The 15,737-nt window shown below is 42.2% G+C and overlaps 1 protein-coding gene across 2 annotated transcripts in view; it reads left to right on the top strand.

The window, feature by feature from the left end:
- The window catches only part of YTHDF2 (YTH N6-methyladenosine RNA binding protein F2), a 29,550-nt gene extending 24,371 nt beyond the window's left edge, over positions 1–5,179 (top strand). For both annotated transcript variants that reach the window (XM_055139836.1, XM_055139837.1), the window contains one exon: positions 4,301–5,179. In XM_055139836.1, the coding sequence (XP_054995811.1) occupies positions 4,301–4,324 (24 nt within the window). In that variant the 3' untranslated portion in view covers positions 4,325–5,179. The remainder of the gene's footprint in view (positions 1–4,300) is intronic.
- The last annotated feature ends 10,558 nt before the right edge of the window (positions 5,180–15,737 follow it).

Raw genomic sequence — 15,737 nt, 5'->3', positions numbered from 1 at the left:
ATGAACATGGGATCCTTTCATGCAAAACATGCTCTCTAGTTTAGTCACTTAGTCACTTTTTTTTCCCCCTTGTTGGGAATTTTATCTAGCAGTGCTCAGGGACTACTCCCAATTTTTTCTAAAAGGTTACTCCCTGCTATGTTTGGAGAATCATGTGCTGAACTGTGATCATTACCTTTAGATAACTAGACCAGATACTGAGAGCTAGAAATTACTTTCCCCTGTTCTTCACTTTCTTAGTTAATATCTTATTTAAAAAAAATTTTTTTTAATATCTTATTTTTTAAATTACTATTTTATTTTGGGCCATACCTGGTGTTGCTCAGGGGTTACTCCTGACTGCATTCAGGAATTGCTCCTGGTGGGGGTTCGGGGTTGCCGGGGTTCGAACCCACATCTGGTCAACCTGTGCAAGGCAAATGCCCTACCTGCTGTAATACTGCTCCAGTCTTCTAATATTCAACTTCCAATAAGTTGACTTTGTCTTTTTTTTTTTTTTTTTTTTTAAGAATTTGTGTTGACTAAAGATTAGGGTAAAGACTGTTGATTTGGGCAAAAATCTTCTTTGCTGTCTTCTACTCTTAATTTTTTTTTTTTTTTTTTTTGGGTGGGAACACACCTGGCTGTGCTCAGGACTCACTTCTGATGGGGCTCAGGGGATCGGTTGGGATTCAGGCTATCGAACCTAGGTCTGTTGTGTGCATGGCAAGCATTGTGCTCTCTACCAATCTCTGATCCCTGTTTTCTTCTACTCTTTGTTTAGCACATTAGTTTTTTCAAACTCAGAATGCGTCTTCCCTTCCTTAGCATTTGGTCTGTGTTGCTTTGTAATAAATTTATAGTTTGTGATTGCTCCTACCTAAGAATTTTCTGTGGATGCCTTATAGTAGGACTGAAATATAAACTGGCTACTCTAACTCCTACTGCTGATTGCATTTGTGGATGCTTCCTTGCATGCTACTGACCTTGGTGTGATCCCTGCATGGTAATCTTGTGCCCATAGGGAACTGCATTAGATTTGAATCCTGTTGTGTGAGTCACTGCTCCCACCCGCAATGAAAAAGGATTAGTGGCTCTATAGGACAACATCACAGGAAAATCACCTTGTTGTAAAAACTTGCCTGTTACAGTGTCAGTATCTTGAGTCTGGAACCTAAAGTGTCCAACAGTACAAAAGTACCTGTGTTTATGGCAATTCTGACTGTGACATGGACTCTTGGAAGTCTGATTTTTTGGGGGGGAGCCTCACTTTTTTCCCCTTTTATTAGTTTTCATATTTTCTTGCTCTGGGTTTATTCCTGTCTCTTGGGTCACTCCTGGTGGGTCTCAAGAAAACGTGCTGGAAATCTGACTGGGGTAAGCAGGTGCAAGGCAAGCAATGTAAATTATATAATCTTTCTAATTTTCCAGTTCCAGATAATTTTTTAATGTAGGCTCTTCCCCTTCTAAAAGTAAGTGAAAACCCATGTTCTTTTTACCCATTTTATCTTTACTCTCAAATAATTAGAATAATTTCAGTGCTAGTAATAAATCTCCCATATATTCTTCACCAGGTTTAGCTATGTAGTATTTGCTACATTTGCTTAACATTCTATTTGGATGAATGTGTATTTTTTCCCCCTTATTTATGTTTTGGGGCTACACTTGGCAGTACTTATGGTCAGACTTGCCTCCAGCACTTTGAGTCATCTCACTGGTCCTCCAGAGTTTTTTCTCCCAGAAGTAATGTGGATTCACTATTTTTTCAATTTCAAGAGTAATTTAGAAAAAAATCAGAGACTGGAGAGATTATAGGAAATAGGATGCTTGTTTTACATTACATGTGGCTGTGGGCACCACAACTGTGGTTTGAATCCTGACATGCACTTGTATGTGCACACATTCAAATCCTTTAGCATCAATGACAGGTGTGTCCACCCCCCACCTCCCTAGTTCCACCCCCCAACAATCCAGATCTTTGGTATATTGGTGAGTTTATAACGGAATTCCAGAATTGTGAAGTGGGACAGCTCAAAAAAACAAAAACCAAATACTTAATAAAGAACCTCCTATTTCTATCTATGTGTATTTTTAATGGTAGGGTTGTTATTTCATCACTGATCTTCACTTAAGTTTATTGACCTTTCATGTATTTATAGTAGTATGGTGTAGTAAAATAAACGAATATTTTTAGACTTAAATCTTGGTTCTTTGCTAGGTAAACATGGTCAAGAAACTTATCTTTCTCTAGACTGAAATAATCTAGTCCTTGCAGGGTGGTTATGAAGGTCATTATAATGTACAGTGCTTGAAACTGAGAAGCCCATTAGTGGTAGGGTTTTTTTTTTTTACTTTTTTTTTTATCTTATACTTTATATAAACACTGATTTACAAAATTGTTCATGATGATTTGTTGAAGACATTCACTATTCCAGCACCAACCCTATTATCATTACACCTTCCTTCCACCATTGTCTCCAGTTTTTCCAACCATCCTATTGCAGGCCCTCAATTTATTTTTATTGCTTGTTATCGATAACTTGCTAACAATGATTAAAAAAAAAAGTGTTTCCTTAGGAAAAAGTCAGTGAAAATTGTTTTATTTCATCATGGAACCATTAAGTCCTTGTGTAAGAGATTACTTAGACTTTACAGGTAAAGCCTTCTGTGTTTATGGTTTGTTAAGTGAGAGTGGTTGCCTTCGGTGTTAAATCCCATACAATCTGGTGTGCTACTGATTTATCAGTGTTGTAGAGTGGTGCGGCTGGAGTTAATTTTTTAATTGGGTGGTGACTGGGGTTTGTGTGTAACTGCCGAACCTCCAGGAAGTAGAGGAAGATGGGGGGGAGGTAGCCCATCCCAACTCTGATAAAGACTGGAGATTTTAGTCACAAAACCCACGTATCTGAAGTTTTCAGCAGATTAATATCTGGATGAAGCTTGTCTTGAGACAGTGAAGTCTGAGGTGTGTGTGTGGGGGGAGCATGGTGATGGTTGTGGATTGCTGGACTCTGGGTGGGCAATAGGCTGACTTGACTCCCCTACCCTCAATTATGAAAGTAAATATATGTGATGAGTAGATTATTTAAAAGATTCATAATAGTTCTTTGCTAGAAATGAACATTTAGGGCTAGAGATGTAGTCAGTGGTAGAGAGAAAAAGAAATGAGTATCTAGGTACATTTCTTAGGGAAAACAGTTACGCTTTCAAACTCTTGCATGGATTGGAGAGGTGGCACAACTGGTGATGCTCAGAGTTACTCCAGGCTTTGCACTCAGGAATTACTCCTGGCAGTGCTTGAGGAAAGCCATATGGGATGCTGGGAATTCTTTGCATGATGTCAGCGCCCTACTGTCTATAGTCTGGCCATTCTAAAGGTTTTCCCCCTTCCCCAACACCCTTCCCTTGTTGGGCAGAGAAGCGCTACTCCCTGCTCCGAGCTCTAGGATTAATGCATTTTCTCAGGCCCTTGATGTGTGATTTTAGTTTTTGGCTCACACCTAGCAATGTTTGGGATTTCTCATATGTAAGGAATTGATTGCACACTTCCTCTTTGAGCCATTGATACATGTTTTATGTACTTCCTCTAGACCCATATTTGACTGTTAGTATTAATCTAAACTATAGTAGAAGAATAAATACATAATGAAAATTTTTACTTTTTGGTAATGAAAACTTAATTTTTATTTTTGGGTTGTTTTGGAGCCATACCTGGCTATGCTTGGGTCTTTCTGGTCCTGGGCTCTGGAATCACTCCTGGTATTATTGGAGGGGAGATGACTGTATGTGATGCTGGGGATTCAGCCCCTGGGTCAGCTGCTTTCAAGGCAAGCGGTCCTATTCTCTCTCTCCAGCCTCTCCCCTACACTTAAAATTTTTTTCCCCCCTTTGAGCCCCACCCAGTGATGTTCAGGGGTTATTCCTAGTGCTGCACTCAGGAATCACTCCTGGCCGACTTAGGCAACCATATGGGGTGCCAGGGATTGAGCCAAGCAAGCAAGCAAGCTGTACTATGGCTCCAGCCCTTCCCCTGACCCCCAAACCCGTGTGTGTGTGTGTGTGTGTGTGTGTGTGTGTGTGTGTGTGTGTGTGTGTGTGTGTGTGTGTGTGTGTGTGTGTGTGTGTAAGAGATAAATATTAAAGTCAAAGGAAAATAACTTGATACTTGTTAGTTTGGTTTAATATGAAAATAAAGGTCCATTTTTACTGTGGGGAATATTCTATATAGCACTAATAATTTTATTTAAAATTATTATTACTCTGAAGTTTAATTCTTAAGCATGTTCAGATAACTAACCAATTTTTGTTTTTAAACTTCTAGGAACGTCAAGGTCGTGGGAAATAAAGCAGTTCTTCACAGACTGCAGCAACGGTTGCATCTGCATATCCTAAGAGGAAAAAAATGACCTTCAAGAGAATTAGGACTTTTTTCTTAATTTCATTGACTTCAGAGACAATTGCAGATTTGCAGTTTAAGTATTGGAATTTCACAAAGACATAGGACTTAACTGGAAAATGAAAAAAAAAGAGAAAAAGAAAAAAAACTAAAAAAAACCCTCTAGGTAGTTTAGATGAAAAATGTCCCTTTTATTTTGGCTTTGGTTGTGATTTCAGAGCATAATGCTTTGGGTTTTTTGTTTTGTTTTTGTTTTTTCTTTTTTTTTTTTTTTGTCTTTTTACTATGTTTCGGATTTTAAAGTCCGTAAGTGCATACAGTTTTCTCTAATTTTTAAACCCTTTCCTCCCCCCATTTTGACATTTGCACTTGGAGAACACTTGAGTTTCAAAGGTTTTGGGCCTCCACCCCAGAAAGTGGCAATTTGGTTTTTCCCTTCCGAACTGGAAGAACATTTTTATGAAGAATTTTTGTCTTGGAGAATTTTAACAGTGTTACCCAAGGTGTGTCTTTAAGGGTGGTTCATTTTCTATGACCCTTTGTTACTCAAAGTAAAGTACTAGAAGTCCTAAGAAATGGTTCAGTTCTTGTACATTATACTGATTAAGTCAGGATTAATTTGATTTCAAAGCTAAGAACAGTGGTAAAAACTTGTTTACAGAAATGCATTTTGGAAGAGAAAAATATTGTAAAATGTGTAGTGAATGTTTCTTCAGTTTCTTGTTCAGCCAATGGGGAAAGGGCATTGCCTTTCTTTTTACCATTAATCACTTCTCAATAAACGTGAGATCCTGTTGAGCATCATTTCTAGTACCATTTTTTAGTATTACCTGAGTCTGCTACATTTTATTAAAGATTTGGAGTGCTAAAGAGGTTTGATGACAGCTATTTTTAGAAAGATTACTAAGACTAATTTGCTTTTGTATGGGGCCAGATAGCCATGACCAACCTCTGCAAAGCTAGGAGGGCTAGTATTCATAATGATGTATTTCTAAATATTCCCAAATATAGCCTTTGGTTAAGTCATTCAACAAACATAACTATATAGAAACCTGTATAGACAACTTCTGCAAGGGTGGGGTGGGTTTTGGCATACCGTGTGTTCAAGGATCGTTCCTGACTCTGTGCTCCAGACTCTGCAGTGTTGGATGTATTCAAGGCAAGCCCCTTTACCCCTTTGTACTATCCTACCAGCTCACGACCTGACAATTTTTGGGCAAAGTTGGTAGAGTCCCTTATTAAGAATGTAAGTGATTAGACCAAAATTTGACTTCAGTTGCAGGTTTCAGAATTTTAAAAAATCCAGAAAAAAAAATAATGTTTCTGAATCATAATAATCATAATGGTATTTGAGTTGACTCTTAACTTGTTCCAAATTTGGTTAAATTTGTGAAAGCTGTATTAAGAAAGATTTTAAGAAACCAGGGTTTGCTTATTCTAGTGCTTTCTGATTCCCCAAGCACTGCCAGGATTGACTAAACAACAATGCTAGGAGGTAGTTTCTGAGCATCACTGAATGTGGCTGCAGAACCAAAAAGCAAAAACCCAAAATCAGGGGCCGGAGTGATAGCACAGCGGGTAGGGCGTTTGCCTTGCACACGGCCGACCTGGGTTCGATCCCCGGCAACCCATATGGGTCCCCCAAGCACTTCCAGGAGTAATTCCTGAGTGCAAATCCAGGAGTAACCCCTGAGCATCGCTGGGTGTGACCCAAAAAGCAAAAAAAAAAAACAAAAACCCAAAATCAAAGGATTTTCAAAATAGGGTTTTATATGTGTGTGTGTACATATATATAATACATCTCCATTGTGAGACTTGTTACCGTTTCTGGCATATTGAGTGCCTGCTCGAGCAAATCGATGAGCAACGGGATGACAGTACATACATACACATACACTGTAGCACTGCACTGTCGTCCTGTTCATCGATTTGTTTGAGCGGGCACCAGTAACGTCTCCATTGTTACATTTTTATATACATATATTTTTAATGTATGTTTAATTTGGGGGTTGCCCACCCAGAGGTGCTCAGGACTTATTCCTGGCTCTGTTCTCTAGAGTATCACACACAGGGCTAGTGGTCTGTTTCCTAAACTTCTCTGGCTCCTAAAATGAGTTTTAAATCTTTTGAATGGTGTTTGGCTTTGGGGCCACACCTGGTGGTGCTGAGGGGACTGTATATTGTTACTGGGGATCAAACTGGGATAGTCCAGGTGCACAGCAATCACCTTAACTCCTATATGATCTCTACATAACCTAGTGAATGGTGTATTTAAATGACTACTGGGCCTGGAGTGGATAGGGCACTTGCCTTGCATGTGGCCAAGCAGGTCAGTTCCTGTTTCCCAATAAGGTCCCCTGAACCTGCCAGTAGTGAGCACAGAGCCAGGAGTATGCCCTGAGTACAACTGGTTGACCTCCAAATAAAATCTTTTGCCGGTGGGTTGAGGGGGGCACCAAACCCGGTGGTCCTTAGGGATCACTCCTTATGAGACTTAGGGGATCATTTAGAGTGTTGGGTCACCACATGAAAAGGAAGCGCTGTACCCACTGTTCTATCACTTGGCCCCCAAATAACTCCTTTTTCTACACAGTTTGTTTTATGAGTCCCCTGTACTAAGTCCAAGGGTGCCAAAAAAAGTTTCGGTTAGTAATTAGCATAAAAATGCTTTCAGTTGAGAACTTGTCCAAGACACACTAATACAGTATACCTAATCCTGTTTGTCAAACTCTTGAAATGCATTCCCTCCAAATTGGAGAGATTTTGTTTGATCAGTTTGATTAGTTTACAATTAGAAAATGCAATTTTTCAGTTAGCTCCAATTTGCATAACTTGTAGAGGACCTCCTCTGGGCTAAAATAAACATTTTACTATCAAAAGGGGATATTTCTCCACCACCTCCTCTTGTGACCCCTGCTACACTCAGTCCTTTCAGTCCTTCCCTCTCTCTCCACCCCACCTCCCCACACACACACCCCAGGTATTTGGTCTGCACTCGTCCCTGGAGGTGCTGAAATAGTGGTGCCCGGGATCAGTGGTTTTTAAAACTTTATAAAAGTTTTCACACTTTAAATTTATCCTACCTGTCCTACGCATTCTACTATCTCTGGCTTAAAATGCCTCACCTGAATAACAGATTCAAAAGCAATATTTTACTTTGGATTTTTTTCTGTCTTATATTGAAGATGAATGAGATTATTCATTCAAAGATGCTTTTGAGGTGGTCCTGGAGATCATACCAGGATTAAGGTGCTTGCCTTGCTAATCTCACTTGGATTCCTAGCACTGCATGGGCATAACCTCTCCCTACAGGATGAGATAAGGCCGACCTCATTCTTTGCCTCAAAAAGGTAAGTTTTGGGAGGAGCCAGAGTGATCGTGAACTGTGTAGGGTTTCCCTTTGTGGCAAACCTAGCTTCAATCCTTGGCACCCTATATGGGCCTCTGAACTCACCAGGAGTGATTGCTAAGAGCAGAGCTCGGAGTACCCCTTGAACACTGCTGGTGTGGCCAAAAGACAAAACAACCCCAAACAGACCAAAAAGGGTAACATTTTTGCAATTTGAAATGTTAGCACTTTTAACCATTTGAGTCAGTGCTTTTCAGTCTTTTCATATCAGAGAAAATACTGAGAATGTTACAGAAATATAGAAAAATTGGGGGACACATGCAAAGTTACTTGGAGTATCCTGGGTCAGGATTCTGAATTTGTATTAAAAATATTTAGACATACTTCCTATATATAAATAAACTTACTGTGTACTAGAAAAATTATATTCACGTTCAATACTCAAAATACAGCTTTACATGCACAGTTTTTTTTACATTTGTGGCACCTTGGTGTGTAGTACTGCTGATGATAGGGTTTCATGTGTACAATGCTCTGACACCACACCCACCACCAGTTGTCTCCTTCCCTCCACCTGTAAACACAATATATTAATTCCTCAACATGTTCCCTCTTTTGGAAGAAAAAGTTATTTTGAAGTAATTTGGGGGTGGTGCAGTTCCTCCCCAGCAGCATTCAGGTGGTCTGGAGGGGTGAGGGGTTGGGACAGTTTTGATGATTGTGCTGCATACCAGGTGATAACTTGCTTGGTTTAGGACCAGGGGTTCTGGGGCCATCAGTGCCACACCTGGTGATTTTCAGAGGGGACCATGTGATGCCAGGTATGAAACTCAGGGCTTCCACAAGCAAGGCATGCACTTAGTCTTTAGAGTTATCATCTCAGTCCCTGGTGTCAGACTGATTAAAAGCATGGAGAGTTCTCATATACCTATAGCTTAGCTTCCCCCGAATGTTAACCATAGTACTTTAAAGTGAACCTTAATATTGGTTCTGCCAGTTGCATAATGAGTATTTTTCAGCATCGTTCAGTCATTTATTGTTCAGCATCCGGGTTTTTTTTTTCCTTTTTGGGTCACACCCAGCAATGCACAAGGGTTACTCCTGGCTCATGCACTCAGGAATTACTCCTGGTGGTGCTCAGGGGACCATATGGGATGCTGGGAATCAAACTCGGGTCGACCATGTGCAAGGCAAACAACCCTACCCTCTGTGCTATCGCTCTAGCCCTCAGCATCCAGTTTGGGGATCCCACATTGCATTTCCATTTAGTTGTCTTTTATCTGTGGCAGTTCTTCAGTCTTTATATGATTTGTTTTGGCTCATAGCTGGTGGTGCAGTGCTTATGATTTATTCCTGACTCAGGCTCAGGGATTACTCCTGGGCTTGGGGAGACTAGAAATGGTGTGGGACTTGAACCCAGGTCAGCTGCATGTAAGACAAGTTCTCTTAACCACTGTACTATTGCTCAGGCCCCATTTTTTTTTCCCTCCCTTCATAATTAGTAACTCTTGGAGAGATAGACTTCAAAACTCAATTCTTGCATTGTAACTTTGCAGTTAGTGTTGTGGCTATATATAAAGATGATGCTTCAAATAAAACCTAAGCCTTTACACATGCAAGGCAGCGACTGTATTGCTGGTCCCCAATTAATGTTAAATACCATGTATATTTCTTTATATTTACTAAGAAATCTGTACTGGGAAACTGTCTCTTCTCCCTACTTTGCTTATATTATTTTGGACTTGGATATTTTGTTCTGTGGGCCTGTGCTATTCTAGATTTGATCTTTCAGACCTTCATTTAGTTGACTCCTGTGTCTCTTTGACAAGCCTTCAGTGTGGTGGATTTTTTTTTTTGGGGGGGGGAGGGGCATGCCTGGTGGTGCTCAGGGCTTACTCCTGGCTCTCTGTTCAGGGATCATCCTGGCAATGCTCAGGAGACTGCTTGGATGTCCAGGATTGAACTTGTGTCAGCATGTGCAAGGCAAGCACTCTAGCCTTTGTATTATCACTCCACCCGTTTAAATGTTTTTGGTTTGGGTGCACTTCTGTATTTTATAAAATGTTCTGGGCCAGTCCTGTATTTTCTCTTTGCTTTCTAGGCCAAACTTGGCGGTTCTCAGAACTTACTCCTGGCTCTGGTGCTCAGAGATCGCTCCTGGTGGACTTGGGCTATGTGGGGTGTGGGATCAAACCCAGGTTGGCCCTATGCAAAGCCGATGTCCTACACCCGCTATATTATCTCTGGCCCGAGGTCCTCTATTTTCGCTGCTCCAGTCCATTATTCTAAGGGACAATGCATGTTCTTTTTGTCAAAGAATGCTTAGAAACCATTCCTTGAATATTCAAAAAATTAAAATTGAGGGGCTGGAGTGATAGCACAGCGGGTAGGGCGTTTGCCTTGCACGTGGCCGACCCGGGTTCGATTCCCAGCATCCCATATGGTCCCCTGAGCACTGCCAGGGGTGATTCCTGAGTGCAGAGCCAGAAATAACCCCTGTGCATTGCCGGGTGTGATCCAAAAAGAAAAAAAAATTAAAATTGATGCTTTAAATTGCAACAAAAATAAGCAAGGAGATTTTTAAAAATTAGTGATGTGGGGACTTGTTCAGCCTAATCGAACATATCATAGCGCTATATAGTAATCTTCTAAAGCTAGTGGAGAGGACTTTGACTTAACATGCTACTTCACCTATAATGAGGCCCATTAAGTGTGAGTAGTTTTGTGCCCTTCCTTATGTCTACCATTAGCCTTAAGTAGAAGTTCAAAATGTTTCTGGAAATTCTGGATATCTCCCTCTCCCACCAGTGAGACTGTTCTAGGGGATCAGAACTTGTTCTGCCTGTGATAAAATAGTCACATACTAGGGTGTAATGTTTTTCATCACTGTCACTGTATTACTGTCATCCCGTTGCTCATCGATTTGCTCACGCGGGCACCAGTAACATCTCCATTGTGAGACTTATTGTTACTGTTTTTGGCATACTGAATACCCCACGGGTAGCTTGCTAGGCTCTGCCGTGCAGGCGAGATACTCTTGGTAGCTTGTCCGACTCTCTGAGAGGCGGGGGGGCTCCAACCCGGGTCGGCCGCGTGCAAGGCAAACGTTTTCCCTCCCTGCTATGCTATCCCTCCAGCCCATGTTTTTCATCATGGAGCTAATATAACACCAAAATATTGGACTATTTTTTTTTCTTTTTGGGTCACACCCAGCGATGCTCAGGGGTTACTCCTGGCTTTGCACTCAGGAATTGCTCCTGGCAGTGCTTGGGGGACCATATGGGATGCCGGGGATCGAACCCAGGTCGGCCGCGTGCAAGACAAACGCCCTACCCGCTGTGCTATCGCTCCGGCCCCCTGAAAAAATTTTTTAAAATGTGTTACTGCCAAACCTTCTGTTCTGAAAACGAGTGTGTCCCCCGGAATTCAGACTTGATCAAGTTTATTTTTTTTCCCTCTTTGTTGGGAAACAATGCTAATTTTATTTTAAATTTTTACTTACATATATTTGTGGGCCACTCTGCAGTGCTCAGGGATCACTCCTGATGGGGCTCGGAGGACCATATGGGATGCCCGAGATCGAACCCAGTCAGCTGCGAGCGAGGCAAGGGCCCTACCCACTGTACTACCGCTCTAGCCTCTAATGCCACGTCTTAAGACTGTTAACAAGTGGCTTCTGGGCAACTGGTGAAGTTCCTTGTCCGAGCGAGCCCTTCCTTAGGAACTGCAGTAACAGCTGTAGGGGTTGTAGGTGGAATGCTGACTAGGCTAGGAATCTCACAGCAGGTTGTGTGAATTGAAGATACTCCCGTTAGCCTTGCGGGCTCTGTGATCAGGTTTCCCGGGCTAGTTGGAGCTCGGAATGCCGGGGAGCCGCGGTGAAGGAGCTCTGCCCTCCCCGTAACGCCCAGGTTCCGGTTCCGCGCGCCGGGCCACTGAAGTGCGCGTGCGCGGGGCCGGCTGCCGCGTGCTTGGTCCCAGCTCCCTGGCGCACAGGCCAGAGATCTGCCCTTCCTAACCAAATTTTGTTCACCCGATACCACCAACTACAGGCCTTTAAAGCTCTTGAGGCCGCTCTTCACCCCCTTGTTTTTTGAATGCTTTTCTGGTACCCTAACTGAGTAGCTACCGTTAGGAACCGTAGGTTCAAGGTGGTAACGGCTTTTGCTATTGCACCCACGCAAAACCCACCCCTTTTGCCAAACCCCTGACTTTTATAGATCCCGTAGGTGGGACATTGGGTTTGCCATTACTCTGCTGCAGGGCAGAGATAGTATCATGCATAACTTTTTCTGTTTTAATGCTTAAGTACATGGCAGACTAAAGATTAGAAAGCTATTACTCTGGCCCCATCTACTGGCCATAGAGTGTTCACGTAAAAAAAAAAAAAGCCATTTCAGAGAAAATTTCTTTGAGAGAACCACCAATTTTGCTGCTGTATCCAGTGATGCTATTTGGTGATTTTCTATGGGTACTAGCGGAAAGGGAACTAAGATTCAGTTCAGAGGCTGGCAGATAAATATGGTGCTCTAAAAGAAGAGAGGCATCGCCAAGAGGATTGCCTTTTGCAGATTGGATTTACCTTCCTAGCTTATCCTTAGTAGAGTCGAAAACATGATTCTGCTACTTCTTTATCTGCCTCTGTATTGCTCTCAATCCTGGGCATTCTTCTTCATTAATGAACTATGAGTTGGACAAGCCAGGAAATTGCTCTCTACACACATTTCCTCACTGGAAAGAAAAAATACCTCTAGAGCCACTTTATGAATATTTTTTCTTTTTTTTGGGGGGGGGTCATACCAGGCGTTGCTCAGGGATTCTTCCTGGTTCTGGACTCAGGAATTACTCCTGGCGGTGCTTGGGGACCATATGGGATGCCAGAGATTGAACCAGAGTTGAGCCGTGCGAGGCAAACACCCTACCCACTGTTCTGTTGCTCTGGCCCCTAACTTTGTGATTTTTTTTTCTTTTTGGGTCACATCTGGCGATGCACAGGGGTTACTCCTGGCTCTGCACTCAGGAATTACCCCTGGCCGTGCTCAGGGGACCATATGGGATGCTGGGACTCGAACCCAGGTCAGCCGTGTGCAAGGCAAATGCCCTACCTGCTGTGCTATCGCTCCAGCCCCAACTTTGTGATTTTTGTAGGGATTTAAATTCACTTAAACTGATAGCCCTTTTGTAATTAAAAGAAAAATAGGGTCCAGAGTGATAAGGGTATTTGCCTTGCATGCATCTGACCGGGGATCGGTCCCGACATCCCATATAGTCCCCAATCACCACCTGGAATAATTCCTGAGTACAGAGCCAGGCGTAACCCCTGAACATCACTGGGTGTGACCCAAAAAGCCAAAAGAAAAATAACCAGTTTAGTTTCATATATCGTATAGAGAGACAACATGTCTACACCTTGATAAAATAGTTTGCTATATCCCCTTCTAATGCTTAAAAAAAACCTGCTTTATAATCTATGCATAAAATCTATAGAAATCGTGTGTTCCTCTCTCTATATATACACACACATATACACAAAAATTATTTTATATAAATGGAATAACAAACTCTGCAGATTCCCCCATCCCTTTAGTTGTAGTTCCATGAATTAATTTTGTTCAGCTAAGGAAGGAACTTTATATTCTATAATAATCTAATGAGGATGACCTAGGATCTAGAGGTGAACATAATCCAAGGACCCATGTTTCATCTAAAGCAAGTTGGCAGGCTAGAGGGATAGGTTAAAGGACTAGAGCATGTGCTTTACATATGGGAGCTCTGGGTTTGATTCCTGGTATTGCAGAGTTTTTCAAGCCCTGAGGTGGAATTATGTCCTGAGCACCATTAAGTGTAATTCCCCACCCCCCCCAAAAAAAAAGAACAACAACCAAAAAAAAAAACAAACCGCATTGTAGCCTATTTTAATCTCTTAACTATCAGAACACAAATTTTTCTGGATTCCTGCTTTCCAAAGTCTTCTCAACTTGGGAAAAATTAAGGTACTCCACTCTTTTTTTTATTTTGTTTCTGGGCACAGCTGGTGATGCTCAGAGCTTACTCTTGGCTCTGCACTCAGAAATCAATCTTGATGGTGCTCAAGGGACCATATGGGCTGCTGGGAATCAAAGCCAGGTCTACTGCATGCAAGGCAAGCGCCTTACTTGCTATATACTACCTTTCCAGCCCCGACACTCCATTCTTTAATGTATGGCATACTGTTGAAGAATTTTGTTGATTTTTTTTGTTTGTTTCATAGTCACACTTGATTATTCTCAGGAGTTACTCCTGGCTCTGCACTCAGAAAGTATTTCTGGCAGTGCTTGGGGGAATCATATTGGATGCTAGGGTCTAACCTGGGTCAGCTGCATGCAAGGCAGATGTCCTTCCTGCTGCACTATCACTCTGGTCCTACTGTTAGGGCATTATGAAGCTAAAGTAATGGGTACATGGTTGAAGGTAAACTGGTCAGGATTGGGCAGACAGAATAGTGTGGGGGTGGTCTAGTGCTGGGCAGAGTTTCTGGTGCTGGAGTGAACAGAATACTAACGTCCCTTGCCTTTCTTTAGTGACCTGTAGTTGTGGAAGGACAAGGCTGTCAAGTGGTGATGAGCATTAGGGAAAAGTACTCAGAAAGAATGAGAGTGGAGGAGAGGAGAGAGATAAAGCAAGTTGCATAAGGCGTTGAAAAGAAGGCACCTTCTCTTCAGGAAAAAAAAAAAACAAAACAACCTTTCCTTTTTATCTCACCATGTCTCATGTCTTCTTTTCCAGCTTAAATTTCATATTACACTACCTTGTTTTCATCAATTTCTTTGCCCCTGTTTCTTTTTTCATAAGTTACAAAGTTGTTTATGAATGGGTTTTAGTTGTTGGGTTTCAATACCCAACCCCTCATCAGTGTAACATCCTACCATCAATGTCCCCATCTCACCACCTCCCCACTCACTCTAGTCTGTTTTAGTCTATTTCTATGGCAGACTCTCTCTCTCTCTCTCTCTCTCTTTCTCTCTCTCTCTCTCTCTCTCTCTCTCTCTCTCTCAATACAGGCACTGAAAGGTCATCATGTATGTAACTTTACCTCCTTTCAGCACTCAGTTCTTGTTCAGAGTGATCATTTCCAATTGGCCATTGTCATCATGGTCCCGTCTCTGTTCTAACTGCAGTTCCCCCTTATTGGCCTACAGATATGTTGTTGTTTCTCCCATTTATTCCACCCAATACCACTCATTTCTCTATTCCTCTTGACAGCAAAACCTCAGAAAAATTGGCGAGGAAAAAAAAAAACTTAAAATAGTTATTGCCTAGAGGCTTTATTTCTTATTCTATTCTGTCTAACCCACCCCAATTAGGTTTTTTGTTTCTATTTTTGGGGGGGCACATTCAGCAGAGTTCAAAGCCCTGATAGGGCTTGGGGGATTGGACCCAGGTCAGCGTTGTGCGGGGCAAGCACCCTATTTGCTGTACTGTCACTCTGTCGTGCTGGAGTGATAGCACAGGGGTTGGGCTTTCATCTTTCACGCGGCCAACCCGTGTTTGATTCCTCCGCCCCTCTCGGAGAGCCCGGCAAGCTACCGAGAGTATGGAGCCAGCACAGCAGAGCCTGGCAAGCTATCCGTGTGTGTTGGATATGCCAAAAACAGTAACAATAAGTCTCTCGATGAGAGACGTTACTGGTGCCCACTCAAACAAATCGATGAGCAACGGGATGACAGTGACAGTCACTCTGTCACTCTGGCCAGGCCAATTCGGTTTTATTCTTTTCATTCCAATGGAACTGGTCTTGTTTGGATCCCTAGTGGCCTCTTGTTAATTTTTAGACCACATCTTATCAAGAAACAGTGTATGGCATTGCTGCTGTTTCCTCCTTCATATACTTTGCTAATTCTAGCGCAACCTTCTAGATTTTCTGCCTATTTCACTGATTACTTCTGCTTAGTCTTTTTGACTACTTCCTTCTTTACTTTCTGTCCTCTGCTGCCAGAGTGACCCTGGGCTTACCTTTGACCCTCTGTACCAATG

The sequence above is a fragment of the Sorex araneus genome, chromosome 5 (assembly GCF_027595985.1).
Source record: "Sorex araneus isolate mSorAra2 chromosome 5, mSorAra2.pri, whole genome shotgun sequence".
In the NCBI taxonomy this organism is placed as follows: Eukaryota; Metazoa; Chordata; class Mammalia; order Eulipotyphla; family Soricidae; genus Sorex; species Sorex araneus.
The sequence above is the reverse complement of the archived record's forward strand: the minus strand, read 5'-3'. Positions and strand labels throughout refer to the sequence as shown.